Source organism: Myxocyprinus asiaticus, chromosome 40 (genome assembly GCF_019703515.2).
Source record: "Myxocyprinus asiaticus isolate MX2 ecotype Aquarium Trade chromosome 40, UBuf_Myxa_2, whole genome shotgun sequence".
Lineage (NCBI taxonomy): Eukaryota > Metazoa > Chordata > Actinopteri > Cypriniformes > Catostomidae > Myxocyprinus > Myxocyprinus asiaticus.
Genome location: NC_059383.1, coordinates 12,408,245 through 12,431,766, shown reverse-complemented (window position 1 = coordinate 12,431,766; position 23,522 = coordinate 12,408,245). Strand labels below are relative to the sequence as shown.

The window sequence follows — 23,522 nt, the reverse complement described above, 5'->3', positions numbered from 1 at the left end:
GATGTCTGGGTCCTGACTCAGCCTAGTACGGTTTCTGTTCTGTTTCGGGATCCGGACACTCATGCTCCATGTCTCGTCTTTTATGAGCACATGGTTTCGGGTTCTATCCTCTTACCATGCGCTCTTCTGTCAGTCTTGTGTGTTGTGTGAGTGCACATGGCTGCATCACCTTCATCACCATGTGCACTCGTGTCTGTTTTATTCTTGTGTGTTAGCACATGGCTTTGTGTTTGTCTGCCATGTGCTTCCTCGTTACCCCCATCACTCTCCCTCATTTAGTCCTTGTTATGTTAATTGTCTTCACCTGTTCCTCATGTGCCCTACCTGTATATATTGTGCTTCTTTACCTCTTGTGTTTGTTGGATCATTTTGTTATCATTTTCAGTCAGTGTTTTGTTGCTCTGTCTCCTGTCCGGTTTGTAATTTGTTTTTCAGTTTTAAGTTCTTTCTTTTTACTCTTTAGTTGTTTTCTCCCTTGAGAGTGTTTTGTTTTCCCTGTTTGTATTACTTATTTAATAAATCTTTATTTTTTCTGAGTTTTCTTTTTGTTCACCACTTACCACATGTTGCAGAGCCAAGCAGGCCATGAAGCTGTGGTAAGGAGGTATGCATTGGAGTTTTTGGTGCTGTCCTTGGGTCTGGGGTGCAATCAGGCCAGCCTTATGCAGTTGTTTAGGGCTGGTCTGAATGAACCCATCAGATCTTGCATACCATAGACGGGTGAAGGGGGACATCTTGCCACTACGATCAAGTTTGCATTGAAATGAGTTGAAATCTCAGCCTGTGCCTCGGAGGACTTCCTTCCTTCATCCCAGCCTGAAGTCAACAATACTCCCTCACTGGCAGTGGCTGCTGCTGACCGCCAGGTGGCGGAGGAGGATGCTTCAGACCACCAGGAGGTGGAGGAGGCCGCCGCTGACTGCCTGGAGGTGGTGGCCGTTCCTGCGGTCAACTGCCAGGAGGTGGCAGCCGTTCCTATTGCAGTGTTTCCAACTGTCCAGAGGAGGAGGAGAAGGAAGCTGAGTAAGGCACCCTATCCCCAGTTGCTGCCAGCGCTCACAAGCCATTCCCTGTGGCCGTCGATGAGCTCGCTCTGTTCCCTGAAGTCACTGAGTCTGTCCAGTTCCCCGTGGCTATCGACGAGTCTGCCCAGTTCCCCATGGCTGTTGACAAGTCTATCCAGTTCCCTGTGTTCATTGACAAATCTGTCCAGTTCTCTGAGGCTGTCGATTAGCCTGTCCAGTTTCCTGTGACTGACAACAAGTCTGTCCAGTTCCCTGAGGCTGTTGACAAGCCTGTCCAGTTCCCTGTGGCTGTCGACAAATCTGTCCAGTCTCCCGTTACCACTGATGAACCTGTTCAGTCCCCTGTGACCATTGATAATCCTGTCCAGTCCCCTGTGTTCATTGATGATCCTGTCCAGTCCCCTGTGACCATCGACAATCCTTCCCAGCCTCCTGTGGCTGCCAAAGACCAGCTTGCTCTGTCTGCTACGGACCGCCAGGAGGCGGAGGAGCCCGCTGCTCTTTCCGCCCACAAGAGGAGAAGGAGGGGGAAGAGGAGAAAGGTCCCCGCATCAGGGTCCGCTGCAGCATTCCAGGAGGGGTCCGAGCCCGCTGCAGCTACTGCTCAGGCTGACCCTACGCCTGTGGCCATCCAGTCTGACCCCAGTCCAGTGGCTGCCCACATCCAGTCAGACCCCAGTCCAGTGGTCATCCACATCCAGTCAGACCCTACTCCAGCGACCGCTGCCCATTCTGATCCCGCACCAGCGGCTGCCACAGACCTCACTCTCTGTCCAGTGGTCACCATGGACCTCACCATGTGCCCAGCTGCGGCCAAATGAACAGTCTGTCCAGCCCTCTGGGGTCCCTGCCCGGTCTGTCCTGTCATGTGCTGCTACTGACCCCATCTGCCCAGTGGTCAAGGACTATCCGTTACTGAACCCAGCTGCTCAGATCTTGCCTCAGGCTCCAGGTTCTCCAGACTCAGTCTTGTTCGGTTTCTGTTCTGGTTAGGGATCCGGACATTCATGCTCCATGTCTTGTCTTTTGTGTGCGCATAGCTTCAGGTTCAGTCCTCTTGCCATGCACTCTTCTGTCAGTCTTGTGTGTTGTGTGAGTGCAGTTTGGTCCTTCATCACCATGTGCACTTGTGTTTGTTTTAGTGTTGTGTGTAGCACATGGCTTTGTGTTGTTCTGCCATGTGCTTCCCTGACTCCACCTCCTCGTTACACTCATCACTCTCCCTCGTTTAGTCCTTTTGTTAATTGTCTTCACCTGTTCCTCATGTGTCCTACATGTATAGATCGTGCTCCTTTTCCTCTTGTGTTTGTCTGATCGTTTTTTTCTTATGTTCAGTCGGTGTTTTGTTGCTCTGTCTCCTGTCCAGTTTGTAATTTGTTTTTCAGTTTTAAGTTCTTTATTTTTTCTCTTTAGTTGTTTTCTCCCTTGAGAGAGTTTTGCTTTATTACTTATTTAATAAATCTTTATTTTTTGCCTCATTCCTGCTGTTGGGTCCGCATTCCTGATGCAGTTTGTGACTATATATATATATATATACACTGGTGGCCAAAAGTTTGGAATAATATACAGATTTTGCTGTTTCAGAAGGAAATTGGTACTTTAATTCACCAAAGTGGCATTCAACTGATCACAAAGTATAGTTGCTTCAAAGTATAGTACACAACTATTTGAAAAGTCATTTTTGATCAAATCTAGACAGGCCCCATTTCCAGCAGCCATCACTTGAGTAATCATGCTAAATTGCTAATTTGGTACTAGAAAATCACTTGCCATTATATCAAGCACTGCTGAAAGCTATTTGGTTCATTAAATGAAACTTAACATTGTCTTTGTGTTTGTTTTTGAGTTGCCACATTATGCAATAGACTGGCATGTCTTAAGGTCAATATTAGGTCAAAAATGGCAAAAAAGGAAACAGCTTTCTCTAGAAACTCATCTGTCAATCATTGTTTTGAAGAATGAAGGCTATACAATGCTTGAAATTGCCAAAAACTGAAGATTTCATACAAAGGTGCAGACTACAGTCTTCAAAGACAAAGGACAACTGGCTCTAACAAGGACAGAAAGAGATGTGGAAGGCCAGATGTACAACTAAACAAGAGAATAAGTACATCAGAGTCTCTAGTTTGAGAAATAGATGCCTCACATGTCCTCAGCAGACAGCTTTATTGAATTCTACCTGCTCAAGACCAGTTTCAAAAAGTAAACTATACTGTTTCATAAACAGAAAGAGAAGACTCAGGGGTGCAGGCCTTATGGGAAGAATTGCAAATTAAAAGCCAATTTTGAAACAGAAAAACAAAAAGAAAAGGTTAGAATGGGCAAAGACCTTTTGGGATTCAATTCCCGTAAAGAAAAATAAAGGAAGAAAGAAAATTCTATATATTGTAGTTTCAGAAATTAACTTTTCCATTAAGCACAATATTTGCACACTGAATTCGATTTTCAGTGGCATTTTCACCTTACCTAAAATTATAATAAAAATACAAATAATAATAATGTAATTATATAGTAATATTATAAGAATAATAATTTTATACATTTATAAACAATTTCTCTGAGAAATGTAATCTTATTTTTCATGTAATAATATGTTTATCTAAGCCTAGAATAGAATGTTAAATCAGATGTTATAAAGCACAGAAGAATTCTTTATGTTGTTACATGTGTTTTTGTCCTCACATTTAGAATTTCAGGGGCATTTTTGCCCCGAGCCCCCATGAATTTCTGACCCTGATATCAGAATCATAATCAGAATGAGCTTTATTGCCAAGTATGCTTAAAAATAAAAGGAATATATCTTGGTGACAGAATCTTCCAGTGCACAAACAATACAAAAACAAGACAGAGATAATAATAAAAAATAGAATAAAAATTAAAAGTGAATAGAAATTATAAGTATATATCAAAATAAACAATAAGACTATATATGTATATACAAATACAAATCTGTTATATACAGATGCAAGGGAATGTATGGCAGAAGAGGTAGGGTATGTTGGATAAATAGAAATAGACTAAGCTGTGTATTGCACATAATTATTGCTCAGTGTGGCATGTTCATGAGATGGATAGCCTGAGGGAAAAAACTGTTCCTGTGCTTGACGGTTCTGGTGCTCAGTGCTCTGTAGCGCCATCCAGAAGGCAAATGTTCTAAAAGGTAGTGGGTTGAGTGAGTGGGGTCCAGAGTGATTTTTCCAGCCCTTTTGCTCACTCTGGAAGTGTACAGTTCTTAAAGGGAGGACAGAGGGCAACCTATAATCTTCTCAGCAGTCCGAACTGTCCTTTGTAGTCTTCTGATGTCCGATTTCATAGCTGAACCAAACCAGACCATTACTGAAGTGCAGAGGACAGACTCAATGACTGCTGAGTAGAACTGTATCAGCAGTGCCTGTGGCAGGTTGAACTGACTCCACTGCTGCCACAGTGCTGTTTAGAATGGTGAGAGGGGTCAATGTTGGGGTGTTCCTCCTAAAGTCCACTATCATCTCCACTGTTTTGAGTGTGTTCAGCTCCAGGTTGTTTTGACTGCACCAGTGAGCCAGCCGTTCAACCTCCCTTCTGTATACAGACTCATCGTCATCTTGGATGAGGCCAATGACAGTAGTGTCGTCTGCAAACTTCAGGAGCTTGACAGAGGGGTCCTTGGTGGTGCAGTCATTGGTATACAAGGAGAAGAGTAGTGGGGAGAGCACACATTCCTTGGGGGTACCAGTACTGATCATACATGTGCTGGAAATGAATTTCCCCTGTCTCACTAGCTGCTGCCTGTCTGTCAGAAAGCTGGTGATCCACTGACAGATAGACGTGGGAACAGTTGTTGTTATCATGATAATGAATTACTCATAGCTTGATATAAGACTTTGGTTATACCACCCACCCTCATTATATTTCAATACTATCTAGTACTCATAATTTTCATAAGTAGGACTCTTAAAGCAAACATGGTGTCTGTTCTCTGTGCTTTTTAATGGCTTTGAATACAGTTTATGTTGTCTGAGAGGCTATCGGGAACCGTCACTCCAAAAAATAATAATGCTGACAAATGTTCTCTATTATTGTGGAAATGTGGTAGACAATCAAATACATTGTTCTAACATTATTGGTCTGTATTATGGTGAGAAAAGATAAGAGTTATATATTGGACCAATTTCATTGTTGTGTAATTATCATCTGGATAAAATTCCAACCTTCATCAGCTTGCCGCTTCCAAAGATCAGAGCACTCATTATGAGAGCTCTTGAGGGGATAATCATCCTTGCCGTTTGTTCTGAAAGCTTTGACCAATTACGCACAATTCAGTAGTTATTTTCTGCCTTTGTCTTGTCCAAATGTCACAACAAAATATGTGCTTGTTCTTGATGTAGCATTTCAGGCTTGTTTGAAGGAAGTGTTGGTGTTGAAATGTGCAGTTTTACCAAAGGTAAAACTACTCATTATAGGGCGAGATCCAAGCAGTAAGCAATGTAATGAACAGTACAGTACACACAGACAAAAGAAGATCAATGTGCGTGTAGTTGGCACCTCACTCTTGGACAGGCTCTCTTCCTTTCCTGATCGATGCCCAGATGCTCATCAAAATGTAATTAAAGTAGAATCTCATTAACTATAACAAACATGTGAAGTGCAATGCCAATACCCCAAGCAGAAGGCGAACATGAACAGGAGAGGCTTGGCAAATGGGTCATAAATGGCAGTGAATGCACATTTACGAGAAAATAATGAGCAATAAATGGCCTTTGGGGAAACTGGCTTCTCCAGAACTGTCCACACATCACTAGCCTATTCTTGTCGGTTCTGTTGGTGGAGTAGACAGTGAGGCCACCAGCCAGACATGTTCACAAGTCCTTGCCATAGAGTCCAAGTCAAGTCTCAAGACTTTGAGGTGAAGTCCAAGTCAAGTCTCAAGTCTTTCAAGGCCAAGTCTAAGTCAAGGCTTTGTTATTTTTTGGCAATAGTTCTTTATCATCAGCGGGTTAGTTTAATAAACCATGTAGGTCTATAAGGTCAATTCAGTTTTGAAATATTAAAACTGATTACTTTTAGGGATTGTCTTGTTAATTTATTCAAAACTCATAGTTACCTTTGCTTTGGTGAATTCAGTGAACCTGCAGACAATAAACAACGACTGTATTATAGACTTTTAACATTTAACATTTAAAACAAGACTCAAACCATCATTGGGATATAATCCCGAGGTTTAGACAGGGAAAGAAATAAAATAAAATTAGTGTAGATGCCATTCACTTTAAAGTAGACTTGATATGAGGTGTCACTGTTTGAAATAATGTGTATAATTTACAAGTTATAACATTGAGTTCACATTAATTTTTTGTTCAAAGCACTAAAATAGAACTGTCACTTTAAGAATTTAACATGCAACTCACAGACTCGCACAGCTGTTGCGGTTCGTTTATTAACAAGAGAGAAGCCTCTCATTCTTTTGTTTTTTTATCACATCAGTCTGTGCTATGTGTGATTAAAATGAATATTTCATCTTGTTTATCTGACTGTAAATAACAGAAAATATATTAAAATTCAATTCAATGAAAGTGGAGTGTGTGGATGTCATCAATGATGGACACACATTACACAGAAAAATGGGCCATTTTAATTTCAAGCACTTTTCTACGGAGCCCCACACATGACTTGTGGGGAAAAAATATTTGTATCGTGGCCACTAATTAAGAAATCGCTCCCACGACTTATTAATACGTGAGCATGTTTTATTAATTTGTTCCTTGTTTTTGTTAAATCGTAGCCAGGTTTTATTAATTTGTTCCCGCAATTTGATGAATTCATCATCATTTTACTGTGTATTGAAGAGACATCTAAGGCTGCTGTTATGGATAGAGGTTGGGTTTCCCGATAACTCTGCAACTTGAGCTTTTACGATCATCTTCACTAACGTTGCTTGTTATTTTACGATGGAGTAATGCCTTTTTCCCAAACCAGCACGTAAATCGCTCCTTATAAAGCAGAAATTAACTTCTTTGTTATGGGAGCTGTCCAGTCCAAATTTTCACTGATCACTTTGGCCAATGTGTGTCCAGGAGTTTGTCGTCTCAAAATGAAAATAATGTGGAAATACTAACAAACATGGAAGTTGTCTGTAACCATAATGATGGCTTTAGAAAGACAGAGATTCAGATGTACTGATGCTCAATCATAAAAATTAATGAGAGTGACTCAATAAATGCATGTAATGTGAATGTATACGATGTGAATCATTAGGGGGTCTCACGTGGCTTAAAGTTTTGTTACTTTGGCTGGAAACTGAACAAATGCACTCAGGACAGGTTTAAAATGATGGGCATCAATATTACACTACTCATAGGCCTATCTAAATATGAATAGATCATCTGGTTGGAGTTGTAAAAAGACCTGCCTTGTAAAAAGATTATAGGCAAGCCGATTTGAATCAGCCATTGGAGGAATGAAGAAGAGGAGGAGGAAGAGAGCGAGGAAATCTTTATACTATATTATGTGTATTGTATATGTAGACCTCACGTTGCATGCACAGACTGTGGAGACTGCCTATTGATTTCATAGCGATTTTTCAGCACTATTTTAATCCTCTGAAATAGTTTACAATGGCTTTCCAATCATCAAAATATATTAATACAATATATTAAATGTCCCATTGTCTTTGATAAACAGTGAAATATTCCATAAAGATGCATTTAAGTTGCATTTAATGGATTTAAGAGTGGTTCAAAGCTCTCGTTAATTTACGAACACTTTTACACACTTCTTAGATAACAATGCTTTTGGGAAACATTTTACAAGGGGGGAGCAAGAGTAATAAATGGATGAACGATTGTCACATTAAATTAAAATGAGGTCACGAAATAAAATGTGGCGACGATTTACTGTAACTAAAATGAGGAAACGAATTAATAAAATGTATCAATTTAACTAAAATAAAGAAACAAATTAGTAAAACGTGGCCACAATTTAACTAAAACGAGGTAAAAAATTAGTACAATGTGGCCAGGATTTAACAAAAACCAGGGAATTAATTAATAAAACTTGCTCAGGTATTAATAAGTCGTGGGAACTATTTCTTAATTTTTGGCCACAAAATACATATTTTTTCCCCGCAAGTCATGTGCGGGGCTCTGTACTTTTCAACAAAACATTTGTTTTCACAGCATGAAAGCCTGGCTCACCTTTTCTGGGTACGTTTTCAAATGTCTCATGAAGTTCGATGTAGTTGTGCTAGCATCTTTTATGTTCATTCCACATGTTTTACATACAGCGTTCCATTTATTGCTATTATATTGAACGTTTTTTAATCCAAAAGTTATGATAAAGTGCGTTTCGATGATGCCATCGCGTCAAAGCGAAGATTTCAATTAATGAATGAAATGTTCTATTGTGTCGGTTCTTTTAAATCAACCATAAAAAAACATGATTAATTTTTGTAAGGTAAGGATTAGGTTTAGGGGTGGGTTTAGGGTGTCTGTGGGACTCTAAATAAAAACAATTAACACACTGCGGTGATGCCACTGTACTGTATGTTAGTATTAGGGGTGTAAATAGTAGCTGCCACTATTTGCACTATATGCACTTACTGCAAGAAGATGCTTTTGGTTGCTATTTATACTTAGTGTAAAAAACCTTGTGAGGTATCAAGTGCCCGCACCATACTGAGCTTGGTTTTAACTTGCTTTGCGATTGCCTGTTTTCTCATTCTCATTTTGGACTTGTTCCTGCTTGCTGAATTTGGACTAAGTAGCTTGTGATTTATTCCTGTTATTCAACTTTGTCCTGTTTACTGTCTATGATTTTTGCATTTAATTTTTCCTAAAGTAAAGTTTTGGCTCTGCAACTTGTTTCATTACATCAGGAAATCGCTTAAAGCATCTTTAATGTTCACCAATAGCGAATTCATGGTGTGACACTATTTTTCTCCATGAGGGATGTGAATTCTTGAACCTTTGAGTCACGAAAAAAAAAAAAAGTTGTTCTAACAAACTTTCCGCAAACTTGTTGCAAACTGCCGCAAATTTCCCACTCATTATTTTCACATGCAAATGAGATTGCAATTCGCCACAAATGTTTGCCATTCATTTTCAGCTCTTCACCTGTTAGTGGTGTACCTGCAGTAAACATTTTGTGACAATGAAGAGTTTGCCACAAAGCTAATTTGCATGTGAAAATAATGATTGGCAAATTTATGGCAAATTTTATGCATGTTTGTTGCCAGTTTGCCAGAACTCTCGATTTTTGTAAGGGCTGTCATTGTACATGATTTTTATTTTTTTAATTATATGGATTTTGACTGACAGCTGACTCGTGCAGCTGTAATTTTTTCTTCCGACATAGTGTTTTTCACATTCAAGCCACTTTCATGACAAATAAATGGCTAAATATGAAATTCTGACCCATTGTCTTATTATTTTGCATGACACTCTCAATGCAGGCAGAAGTAAAATTCAATCCTTTTTAATTAGATTGAAAAGCTTGTCAGGTAGCAATCTGGAATTCTGCTGCTATTTGGCACAAGATGCTTTTGTCATTGCAATTCTATGTTGTCATCACAGATTTCACATTTTATTATTCAGTACCTTTTTCCAGAATGTAAAAGATATAAATTATTACAGTTTTGAGACACTGGACTGTGACAGGTACAGACTGACTGAACCACCTTTGAAAAATTTGCAGTCCATAAAAAATGGGAAGAGAGTGAATAGAAGTGAAGGAAGAGTCGTTCTATTAAACAAAAAGCTATAAAACACATTTTATAGTCTGCATTTAGTATAACTTCTGCAGTATCTCTTATCTTTTCTGTTCAACAGCCATGTCTGTTCTACTTTCACAAGTTATTTATTAATAGCTAGGCATATGGTTGTGGAAGTAGCCTAGGAAATCACTGCTAGTCATGACCTGCTGGCCATCAGTCCAATACAAGTTAAAAAGAGTCCAGAACTGTCTTGCTGAGCCCCATTGCAGCCTGTATTTATGAGAATAATTGGGAGGATGCCCTTGGGTCCTTTCATAATTGCTGAATAAACACACTGGGAATAATCAGCTTAGACAATGGAGGTGTGGAAAATTTGAAATACAGGCTTCAAGTCAGCCTTAGCAGGGGCGGAGCCAAGAGTTTTTCATAGGGGTGGCCATAGAGATTCCAGCGTTCAGTTTGTGGTGGCATATCATGGGGGGGGGGGGGGGGGGTTGGTGGTGGTGGTGGTTGTGCCCAAGAAATAAAATGACCCCTGGCCACCCCCTAGCTCTGCCCCTGGTTCTCAGTGAGAGTGAAATTGACTTGAAATTTGTTACACTGCTGAAAATTGGTATAGGCACCCTGTAGAGCTGAGGAGGGCGGGGCCGGGCTGGAATGAGACACACCCGGTCCCCAATCAGCCTGATGGGGCGCGCGAGGGATAAAGGCGGCCGGGGACGACAGTTCGAGAGAGAGAGAATTACAGACAGCTGTGCTGTGTTTTTAGTTGTGTGTTTTTGTTTAATAAATTATTATTTAAGTTGTCAAGCCGGTTCTCGCCTCCTCCTTTCCTCTAAACCCCCTTACACTGGTGCCGAAACCCGGGAAGGAGGAGGGATTCCCGTCGCAGAGTCCTCGACACTGCCGTCCACCCAGGGGAGCGCCGCTGCCGTCCGACGGGGGACGGAGTAGCCCGACTACCCGGACGCGGGGAACGGCCGCCGTCCGCGAGGCGAGTGGGGACGGGACTCCCCGACCGCCTGGAGCGAGGGAGCCGCTGCCGGGGGCGGAGGAGTGCCCTGCCATCCCCCGGGAATGCGGAGGGGTCGAGAGAAGACCGCCGTCCGCGGGGGGAGGAGGGAAGTGACTCCCCGACCACCTGGAGTGGTAGGGCCGCTGCCAGGGGCGGAGGAGAGTCCCCACGGGATGCCGGGAACGCGGAGGGGCGTTCTGTCCGCTGGGGGTCGGAGGTCTGACTCCGGTCCGCCCGGGGAGGAGCGGCTGCAGTCCGCCTGAGAGGGTGGAGTAGTGATCGAGGACCACGCGACGGCGCATCAGAGAACCGGTGAGGTTTTTTTTTTTTTTCTCTCTCTCCTCTCTCTCTCTCTGCCGCTCTGTGTTGGCCTTTCCCTCGCCATTTTGTGTTTTTTTTTTTTCTCCTCCCAGGTCGAGGAAGGCGGGGAGGACCCGCCGGCAGTCGGGGCATAAGGCACGCCCCCCCACCCGGTGAGGAAGGGTGAGGGGGGATGTACGTCATGCCAGGGGCTCCCCGGCCTGAGGCAACGCCGGGAGGAGTGTGGAGCCGAGGAGGGCGGGGCCGGGTTGGAATGAGACACACCCGGTCCCCAATCAGCCTGATGGGGCGCGCGAGGGATAAAGGCGGCCGGGGACGACAGTTCGAGAGAGAGAGAATTACAGGCAGCTGTGCTGTGTTTTTAGTTGTGTGTTTTTGTTTAATAAATTATTATTTAAGTTGTCAAGCCGGTTCTCGCCTCCTCCTTTCCTCTAAACCCCCTTACACTGGTGCCGAAACCCGGGAAGGAGGAGGGATTCCCGTCGCAGAGTCCTCGACACTGCCGTCCACCCAGGGGAGCGCCGCTGCCGTCCGACGGGGGACGGAGTAGCCCGACTACCCGGACGCGGGGAACGGCCGCCGTCCGCGAGGCGAGTGGGGACGGGACTCCACGACCGCCTGGAGCGAGGGAGCCGCTGCCGGGGGCGGAGGAGTGCCCTGCCGTCCCCCGGGAACGCGGAGGGGTCGAGAGAAGACCGCCGTCCGCGGGGGAGGAGGGAAGTGACTCCCCGACCGCCTGGAGTGGTAGGGCCGCTGCCAGGGGCGGAGGAGAGTCTCCACGGGACGCCGGGAACGCGGAGGGGCGTTCTGTCCGCTGGGGGTCGGAGGTCTGACTCCGGTCCGCCCGGGGAGGAGCGGCTGCAGTCCGCCTGAGAGGGTGGAGTAGTGATCGAGGACCACGCGACGGCGCATCAGAGAACCGGTGAGTTTCTTTTTCTCTCTCTCCTCTCTCTCTCTCTGCCGCTCCGTGTTGGCCTTTCCCTCGCCATTTTGTGTTGTTGTTTTTTCTCCTCCCAGGTCGAGGAAGGCGGGGAGGACCCGCCGGCAGTCGGGGCATAAGGCACGCCCCCCCACCCGGAGAGGAAGGGTGGGGGGGGATGTACGTCATGCCGGGGGCTCCCCGGCCTGAGGCAACGCCGGGAGGAGTGTAGTGCTGAGGAGGGCGGGGCCGGGCTGGAATGAGACACACCCGGTCCCCAATCAGCCTGATGGGGCGCGCGAGGGATAAAGGCGGCCGGGGACGACAGTTCGAGAGAGAGAGAATTACAGACAGCTGTGCTGTGTTTTTAGTTGTGTGTTTTTGTTTAATAAATTATTATTTAAGTTGTCAAGCCGGTTCTCGCCTCCTCCTTTCCTCTAAACCCCCTTACACACCCATTTTCATATCTTTTGGCTTTGTTATTTAGGGGCAGATCCATTAAGAATGAATTGCAGCCGGTAATAGTGCTGTTTTTTTGCACACGCTCTCTGTTCAGGTTTAGCACCCAATTCAATAAAGACAATATTCAGATCAGGCAACGTTGCAAATGTACCCACTAAATCACTGCTGAACGCAATTTGCACGTGCAATTCTGATCTTTCGTTCCGATTCTGAGAGCATTATAATGGAGGATTCCGCAGACCACCGTATTTGATACACCCTGTAGGACTGAACAGCATCACTTTGATCCAGATGCCTGGATCATCTCATAAATAGGCAGATCGTGCACTTGACGACACCACGCATTTTCTTTTTGATTAATTACTGCTGATATGATAAAAATGTTACCAGTGTCACAAATACCTCTTTTAAATAAAATTCATTTTACCATCCACTTTCATTTGGCGGTAATAGCACAATCTAAGTTGTGCCAGGCAATTTTTGTGAATGAAGTGCAATCTACAATGAGCCTGATTTGCTTAGAAAGGGGGCGTGTTTGCACGGAAAGGAATGACAATGACTTCATTTTAATACTCAAGACGCAGCGCAATTTTAGTTCTGGTTGTGCCTGCTAAAATAGATTGCGGGTGGTTAATGAATAAGATGCAGGTTTTTGCGCTGAAATACCACGCGCAAAAGTGCCGCAACTGTTTAGTGAATCAGCCCCTTAGTGTTTTACTATGATATGCACTGGTTCAAATGGTACTGAAAGAAGCGCATTCTGACTAATATCCATAGCATCAGACATGAACAAATTTAAACTACTGCTTTCATTCAGAGGTGGACTTACTCCTATGCTTTGGATCATTGTCATGCTGCATAATCCAGTTGCGCTTGAGCTTCAACTCACAGACTGATGACCGGACGTTCTCCTTTAGGATTTTCTGGTAGAGAGCAAAATATATGTTTCCCTCAATTATTGCAATTTTTCCTGGCCCTGAAGCAGCAAAGCATCTCTACACTACCACTACCATGCTTGACCGTGTTCTTTTTGTGGAATTCAGTGTTTGATTTATGCCAAATGTAATGGAACCCCTGTCTTCCAAACAGTTCCACTTTCAACTCATCAGTTCACAGAACATTCTCCCAAAAGGTTTGAGGATCATCAAAGTGTGTTTTTTCTCAATTCAGACGAGCCTTAATGTTCTTCTGGTTTAGCAGTAGTTTTCGCCTCGCCACTCTTCCATGGATGGCATTTTTGGCCAGTGTCTTTCTGATAGTGGAATCATGAACACTGACATTTATTGATGCGAGAGAGGCCTGCAGTTCCTTGGATGTTGTCCTTGGCTTTTTTGTGACTTCCTAGATGAGTCGACGCTGTGGAGGAATTTTGGAAGGTCAGCCACTTCTGGGAAGGTTCACTACTGTGCCAAGTTTTCTCCATTTGGAGATAATGGCTCTCACTGTCTTCTTTGGAGTCCCAGAGCCTTTGAAAAAGTGTTGTAACCCTTACCAGACTGATGTATTTAAATCTTTTTTTTTTTTCTCATCATTTCTGGAATTTATTTCAACCATGGCATAGTGTGCTACTTGGTGAGACCTTTTAACCAGCTTCATGCAGCTGAAAAAGTTCTATTTATTTGTTTATTTGATTTAACAGGGCTGGCAGTAATCAGGCATGGGTGTGTCCAGCTTACCCCATTATGAATGCAGTTTCATAGATTTAGTAAATAAGGGGGCAAATACATTTTTTCACACAGGCCCAGATGGTATTGGATAACTTTTTTGTTTCAGTAAATAACATTATCATTTAAAAGCTGTATTTTGTGTTTACTCAGATTGCCTTTGTTTTATGTTAGATTTAGTTTGAATTTTTTTAACAATTTAGTATGAGATATACACAAAAACATGGGGACAAATACTTTTTCACAGCACTGTATATATATATATATATATATATATATATATATATATATATATATAATATATATATATATATATATAATCAAATTAAATAAACTAAGATGACCCTATTCTCTTGTAAGTTTCTCTCTCCATACATACTGACATGTTACATACATGTACATCTAACTGTAGAGGTTCCTGCTGCTGGGCTAAACACATACAGTGTTGCCTCTATACTAATATTTCCTTCAAACCCAAGAGGGGGTAAATTGCATTTTCCCTTTTTTTTTTTTTTCATATGACCGATTAGTCAACTCCCTTTTATCCCTGGTAGGCACGACTGTCGTGCAGAAACTCAGTGTCACCTTATCTGTTTAAATTTCTCTTTTGACAGCACCTGTGTCGCTGTTCTACCTTACACTGAATACAGATATCTTGCTGACGCCAGCTCTGTTTGAAATTCAAAAGCATGAATGCCAGGTTCAGGATAATGAAGGGTGCTTTTGTGTTTGATCAAGCTAATGATCCTAATTTTACTCCTATTTGTTTTGTTTAAACTCCAAAATAGTTCTCACAACTTTTAGCGTGTCCACCCAGGCTGCCAGCAAATGAATTATTTAATGTTCTTTTTCAGATCCTTTCTGAGCTAGGTCTCCTTACCTAGCAGTCTATTATTAATGCTAATTTGCATCAGATTGGCCTTGCTTCAATTCACACTTCTTACTCCTTAGTTTCTTCCCTCCTACAAACAAGGAACAACTGTGGTCACCATTAACATTCATTATATGTAAAAGAGCAGCTTGAACATTCTGCTATAACTAATTTTGAGTTCCACACAAGAAAGTAAGTCAAAAGTGTTTGGATTGACATGAAGGAGGGTAAATGATGACTGATGTTTTTATTTAACGAGTGAACTCTCCCTTTTACTGGAGAGTGATTATAATTGGCGATATCTCTTTTTTTTCTCAGGCTCGAGTCTCCCACACGTTCTCTGTACATGGAGGCCCCTAAAGGTGTGAAAATAGAAGCTGATGCAGGTGATTTCCAAGCAACCTGCAGGAGCGATTTGCGGCTGGAGTCTAAAGATGGAGAGGTAACTGTCCTCCATTGTCTGCAAGGAGTCCAAACGCTGCTCATGCTAATGGGCGTGATGCTATAGCTGATCTGCTCTGGGTTGTGATACTGCCATCTGCCATTAGTCATCATCAAAAAAAGTGTTCCATCTGCATCCATATATTCTCTACTCATCTTCAGAGGGAGATAGAAGTTTAGCTAAACATTCATGCAACATTGCGTCAGTGACAGTTATCTGACACAAATATCCTTGATCAAGCATATACAGACTGGTTATGCAATGATAAATGATGTGTTGATGATCTTTTAAGAGGCACAGTTGGAATTTGATGGCAGCTGTAATGCATTTTAAATGATCACCATATGTCTTTAAATTAATTAAACATATATTTGCAGCTGTATGTCTAGCCTTATCTAATTATTATTCATAGCTATTTGTACATAACATTTAAATGTACATTTTTGTACATTTGGATAGACACTTAAATCTACAAAATGGATGTACTGACAGACTCTAACATGAAAACATTTGTACATACCGTATTTACAGATTTAGAAATTTAAAATTATTTAAGAATTATTTATGTGAATAGATTATATAATTTACATTTTTCTATTTTAGAGATATTTAAGATCCCTTAAACCTACCCTACCCCTGAACATAACCACTTTTCAACAATATAAAAAATACAGTACACAAGTAAACAAAACAACAATGTGCTGCATTGAAAGTGCTCTCTGTTAGCATAGAATAGCTTCATATGAGGCAGAGAGTGGAATTAATGTTATTAATTGCAGAAAGTTTTCATTAAAAAATCATTAAAAAAAAAATATATCACCCGAAATTTGACAGGTCACAGTCTGTCACGAAACATGCAAGAGCCAATGCAAATTTCAAAACGTTATAATGCTTCTTGAGGTGGCAACTTTTCATTCTCTTTAAATGTGTGTGAGAGTTGACTGTTGAAGATCATTGAATAAAGATCTAAATTCAGGTCCATTCTTCACACAAAGCTATCATATGGCTTCTGAAGACTTGGATTAAAGTGCATAAACAGAATGAATTACTTTTATGACTGTTTAGTTGTGCTTTTGTGTTGTATTTTATGGTTGTTATTTTTTTTAGACACCGCATATTCTGAAAGCTCCTTTTGTGTCCCATGGCAAACTTAATAATTTAAATTAAGTAATGATTAAACTATTACAGAATGTTATTCATTTTAATAGTTTAAAGTTTAGTCTTGGTTATATGATGGAACCCTTTGAAAAAAGTTGGATACTGCACCAGAAATCACACATAACAGAACAAAACTGTCATAATTAAGTAAATGCGTCAACTGCATTATATTAATATGATATGTATTTATTATAAATACAATAAAATAAATCGATTAATTCCATTAATTCAAAATTCATTAATTCAATAAGGATTCGTAAACATTTGTACATCTTTAAAGTTGTTCATATGTAAAATAATAATGTTTAAGATGCTGTGAATATTTCAGTATTGTACGTTTCAGAGTTTATGGAAACCTATGCAAATGTACGTGCGCTTGAACCACACTTCACGCTTGAAATAAAGAATGTGTGTTAAGAAGGTAAATAGGGTTGTTTTGATTTCATGTTCACCCAAAAAATTTAATTCTGTCATAATTTACTCATTCTCGTGTTAAATCCATATGACTATCCTTATGTGGAACGCAAAAGATGTTAGACAGAATGGCAGCCTCAATCACCATTCACTTATTGTAGGGAACAATGATGAACGTTGACCGAGGCTAACATTCTGTTTAACATCTCCATTTGTGTTCCACAAGAAAAAGAAAGTCATATGGGTTTGGAACAAAATGAGGGCAAGTATGTGATGACAGAATTTCAATTTTTTAATGAACTATCCCTGTAAGGCATGTTGACTGAATATTTGTCTCCCAAAAAGAGGTAATCGAATGTGGCATAATATAGATAAGTGAGTTCTATATTCTCTGATCTATACAGACCCAGCCCAGTTAGGTGACATCAGGACTCTTAGTTTCAGGTTATGCTTTCTTGACTTTATACTATCTGTCGCATATTCCACTCCAATACCCTTCAGCACTCTCATTTGTTGTTCTCTTTTTACCTGGAGAAACGGGCACCTCCACCGGCCCGCTCACTCAGAGTGCCCCCTTGACAGTTCTGATACAATTAGTGTGGAGGTTTGCGCATTAGCCGACTCGGAGAAAAAAAATCCCTCCATCACTCAGATTTGCTCTGTAGCAAATGTCTGGGGAAGTCAGCTGAGACCCCTACTTAAAAAGTGTTTCAGGTCATTTGATGGGAATGCTTCATTGAAGCTTCCAGTAATGACTCTTCTTACCTTTTTATACCCACACCCAGCCTTGGTAATACTTGCTTTCTCAAGAGTCCCAGGGAAAACAGAAAGTGAGAAATGAAACAGGTGCAGCTTGGGGGAAGTGCTAAAAGTGTGTCTAACTGAGACTTACTGGAGTGCTTATGTCACTGACACTGTTATGATTGCTTGGATGAAGGAGGTTAGGGGACTTGACTTAGATGAACACTTTGTCAGATGTGATATTTTGTTCAATGAAATGAATATTTTGGTTTGGTGGACCTTATGTTTAAGGGATAGTTTACACTAAAATAAAGATTCTGTGATTATGTCCTTACCCCCATGTTCCAAGGTCTTCTGTGGAACATAAAAGGATATGTTAGGCAGAGTGATAGCCTCAGTCACCGTTCACTTTCATTGCATATTTTTCTATACAATAAAAGCGAATGGTGACTGAAACTGTCATTCATTCTGCCTAACATCTCCATTAGTGTACAACAAAAGAAAGAAAAAGTCATATGAGTTTGGATCAACATGAGTAAATGATGACAGAATTATAATTTTTGAGTAAACTGTCCCTTTATCAGAGAAGTTCTGTAGATAGTAATGAAGAAATCTTAAAATCTGAATTTGAAATGTTATTATATTATGATTATTAATAATAATAATAATAATAATAATAATAATAATAATAATAATTATTATTATTATTATTATTATTTATATAGTTGTAATAGTTATAATAGTTGTTGTTATATGACCTTTTATCATTATAATTATAATAATAATAATAATTATTATTATTATTATTATTATCATCATTATTATTATTTTAAATTATAAAATAGTAATAGTTACAATAGTTGTTGTGTTATTATTATTATTATAGTAACATAATAATAATTATAATAATTATTATTATTATAATTATTATTATTATTATTATTATTATTATTATTATTAATAATTTGAGTAATAATAATAGTAATAATAAATAGTGTTATGATCTGTTTCTGTCTCATTTAGTAGCGTAAATCTACCAAATTATTTTTAATTTCCATGTTTAATATTTAGTGTAAATTATTATATTATACTTTGTGTTATGTTAACTTGCCATTAACTAAAAATATGTTTTTAACCAATACAGCTACAGTATAAAAGTTTAAACTTGGTTATTTTTATTTTCTTACCAAATGTTGTAAAAAAAAACTTCAGCAGAAATCCAAATAAATCCAAAGGTCTCACATATTTTTTTTTTTTCATAGAACCCTAAAATGAAAATGAAAAGATATTTTAAGGGTCCAAAATAAATACTCACCAAGCACCAAATGTGAGTGCAAATTGGCTTTGGGGAGAGTATACAACTGAAGTAACCACCAGTAACTTGACTGTCAATCAGCCAGTGAAACATACACAAAAATTACTGAGTGAACAGATATTTTTGGACCCTGAACCTGTGTACAATGTTTAGGTAGGATGGCTATATTGTGAAGTGATGAAATGCATTTCAGATTTTCCTTCCCTCTCTCTTTAGATCAGCTTGGATGCCAAAAAAATCAAGCTCCTACGTCTACCAGAGGGAAAAGCCTCCCCCTCTGGAAGCAGACAGACTGTCTACGAGGTGTGTGTTTGTCCCAGTGGAAAACTCTTCTTATCACAAGCAGGAACTGGCTCCACTTGCCAGATCAGCAACAATATATGCCTCTAAATACTTACAAACTCACTTACACACACACACACACACACACATACATAGTACACTTGCATATACAAAGGACCTGTTCCTCTTGAAAAATTCAACCTTTACAAGAACTTGACAAGGATTTTCTCAAGATTCGTGAAAACAGTTCGGAGTGACATTCGCTCTGAGAGCAAAACAATATCTGAATCAGAAACTTTCGAGGTGATCACCAGAACATGATGACAGTTGCCATTCAGATCCAAACCTTGCATTTTCTCTTCCAGATTTATTATTATTATTAGTATTATTATTATTATTATTTTGGAGCCATTTCACTGAAGAGAGTCCTGTGGATGCTTATCTTTTATAGCACCTTTTTTTCACACCAAAATAGAAATGGTGTCATTATTTACTCACCACTGTGATGTTCCAAACCCATTTTTATTGTTTTCTTTTAAAACATCTCCTTTTGTGTTCCACGGAAGAAAGAAATGTATACATGTTTGGAACAACATGAGGGTGAGTAGATTATGATAAAATTTTCATTTTTGTTTGAACTATCTCTTAAAAACAATATTCAGTTTTCTTTCCTGAAGTCAGTACTATTGGTAACATGACATTTGTACTATTATTCCATCCTGTTGATGAACATCTACAGCCATCTTTCGCAACACACAACAAACTGATGTTTCAATGGGACACCTCCCTATGATGGTGATCACCTGTACCCAAACTGCGCTTGCACTGGGTTTGAACCCATGCATCCACACTGTTCAAAAAGGAGAACAGCGCCTGTGCCTTAATTCAATGCACTTGTGATGAGAAGCACATCCCACTGACTTTTATTTACAAAAGGAGACTTACATTAATTTAGGTTACTTGCCTTGTGCTCCCCCGAATTATAATTTTTTAATTGCGTGAAAAGTGGAGAGAACATTTTTGACACCCAATGACCCCAGCTGAAAATAACTCACTTGTTATGTTGCTGATAATGTATTTAATTTGGACTGGAGAAGAGAGTGTGATTTGATTTTTTTTGTTTTTTTTTTTTTTTTTTTAGTTTTGGGTTGGCACAGAATGAAGCTAGTTGAGTTTGGGAGAAACATTTTCATTTTTGACTGTGTATGTGTGATATTAAGTTGATTATAAATGTTTTATTTCTTCTTTCTGTATGATTTAACACTTAAATGGGATAAACAAACCAGAGACAAACAAATAAAAAAGCAAAACTGTCATTCTGTCATATATTTTGGATTTGTTGTAAATGTAGGAATTGAAGTTCACATTTCCCAAGATTAAATGAGGAATTTGTTTGCCTTGTGTGACAAATGTAACATGACTTTATTATACTAGTAAATTATAAATGACACCAGTTAAAATATCTACACCGATAAATATGTTTTTAAGGAATAGTTCACCCAAAAATGAAAATGTTGTCATCATTTACTCACCATCATGCAGTTCAAACCCAGAATTATTTTATTTGCTCTTTGAAACACAAAAGGAGATCTAAGGCTGAATCTCCAAACAGCTCTTTCATACAATGAAAGTGGAAAGTGACTTTAAATGCCATGTAAGAAAGCACCATAAAAGTGGAATAACAATATCATACTAGTGTCATAAAAGCAGTCCATATGACTTATGCACTATATGTATATATTAGCATGTATATTTCAACAAATTATCATTATTATTCATACGTATTCATACATAAAGTGTGGTTCTATCACACATAAAAAATTGTGTTTGCTTGGACATGGGCATTTACAATATCATCGTCTTGACAGCATCTAGAAACATAAAGTATCATCCTTTGAACAATTTTAGAGATATACCATTGTTTACTAACATTTGTGACACCATACACACATTTCACGTGTATCCAAACATGCAAACGTATACGTGTGAACACTGCGTATAAATATCTACAAATAGTCGAGATCACCCTGCTATACAGTATTCTACATCATACGGTAGCTTTGTGATGAACAGACTAAAATTTAAGGCATTATTCACAAAAGATCTTACCGTCTGTCAAACCTGAATAAAAGTCGTCATTTTTATTTGTATAGCGCTTTTCACAACACACAGTTTCAAAGCAGCTTTACAGAAAATCATGCATTAAAAAAAGAAAAATGAAACTGTAATATATATAAAGTCTAAGAGTGATCGCTGTGTAGTTTGATTAAATATGATTGCAAATTGTGTATAAAAATTAAATAATTAAATAATTGTATTTACAAAACCGAAAATTAGTGACAATTTTTTTTTTTTTTAAATGGGTGAACTATTCCTTTGTCATCAAGCAGGATTTTTTTTTTTTTTTTACAGAAATTGTATCTTTATATTCTTGCTTCACCTCTGCAAATATCTATAGATTTGTATCTCATTTGTTTGCCAAAATTAAAAATAAAAATGGATACATTGTTTTTGATTTAGATATCAATTGACCATAATGTCCCAGTGAATTCTCCTGCTAAATTACAGTGGTTTCACACCCCAGCTGGTAAAATCCCTGTGACATAGCCAAAAAGAGAGAAAAAATGTATGTAATTGTCACTTTACCTCATTAGCACTGAACCCACTAAATTTGAAGCGATGAGGAGTGACAGCTGTGATCATTGCGTTGAAAAGCTGAAGCACTTAGCAATTGTTGACACCCTATTAACATGCTAACTGCTATGGGTAGTGAAAGGAGACAGAAACACTGGGAAATCTGTAGGGAAAGACACAGCATCACAGAAGGGCTTAATCATATTCATTCTCTTTTGAATTTTCAGGGGAATTTGAAATTTGATAGTGTGCTGTGTGTGAAGTGATAGATTGCTAGTGCTGAACTCTTGCATGAGACAGAAAAGATGGAAGCCAGTGACAGAGATGAAAACCCAGTTTTCATTTTTTCATTTTTTTTTCTATTGTTTTGTTTGTTTGTTTTTCTTGTTTGAGCAAAAAATATCATATGAACTAGTTTCACCTTACACCCTACTGTCACATTTTTCTTTTTTCTTTTAAACATATCTGTAATTTGTATACAGTACCTCCCTGTTTCAAACGACTCGACTAAAAGCAGGACTTTAGGATGAAACTTCTGTTGTTTGATGTGTGCATTATCTTGTTTGATGAATTAAATATTTGTGCTAAATAAAAGTTTTCTCTACAGCCATTTTGAGTGTTCAGGAAAAGATCCAGCATTTAGTTTCCTTTCTTTTCCAAAAAAGACATTTAGCTTTACTCAGATGTTCATTTTCAATGATGCATATGTAAATATTTGTACAAGGAGCACAAAATATTGAATATATATATATAATTTTTTTTTTTTTTTACAATAAAAATACATAACCACTCTAGCATAACCTAGCTTTCAGTGTGTGACGGCTATACTCGATAAGTCTCCCATATGTATACATTTGTGTAAATAAAATTGGGAATTTAATAATACAGCTAACGATTGGATATTTTATTTTAATTTTATTCTTTTGGTTTGCCGACTTAAAAATTGTGTGCAGCATTTATTATTATTATTATTAATATTATTATTATTATTATTATCATTATTATTTTATTTTATTTTTCTTGATCACTTTGCAGAAATCCAGAGACATATTAAACATTTTAACTTAATATTTTGTGAAAACTGGAACCTTTTATCTTTTCTTTTCTTTTCTTTTCTTTTCTTTTCATTTGTATTTCTTTTTTTTGGGGGGGGGGGCATTAATGATGAAGTCCTCACACATTCTATGCAAAACATACATGGTTGTAGAGAGAAATTTATTGATGCAAAGAGATATGTCAGCTATATACAGTATATACAGTATGTCTGTATTAAATTTATTATAATTAATGTATACCGTTTGTATTTATGAATTGAGTTGCAACCTAAACTAAAACAATAAACTTGATAAAAGAAAAAGTCAATAACAGTTTCTCAAAGTGATACAAATCCAAAAGCTAAACACATATTAACATTTTCAGTAACACAGTAAGGTTGTATTTTTATTTATTTATGTATTTGTTTTAATTCATGAACTACTTGTCATTAGTTAACATGAACTGAAACAACTTTTACAGCACTTATTAATCTTGGTTAATGTAAATTACAACATACTGTACACTAATACATTTT

The 23,522-nt window shown here is 39.0% G+C and overlaps 1 protein-coding gene across 4 annotated transcripts in view; it reads left to right on the top strand.

Moving 5' to 3' along the window:
* The window catches only part of LOC127431062 (delta-sarcoglycan-like), a 355,719-nt gene extending 333,157 nt beyond the window's left edge, over nt 1-22,562 (top strand). For all 4 annotated transcript variants that reach the window (XM_051681292.1, XM_051681294.1, XM_051681293.1 and 1 more), the window contains exons 7-8: nt 15,285-15,408; nt 19,253-22,562. In XM_051681292.1, the coding sequence (XP_051537252.1) occupies nt 15,285-15,408; nt 19,253-19,426 (298 nt within the window). In that variant the 3' untranslated portion in view covers nt 19,427-22,562. The remainder of the gene's footprint in view (nt 1-15,284; nt 15,409-19,252) is intronic.
* The last annotated feature ends 960 nt before the right edge of the window (nt 22,563-23,522 follow it).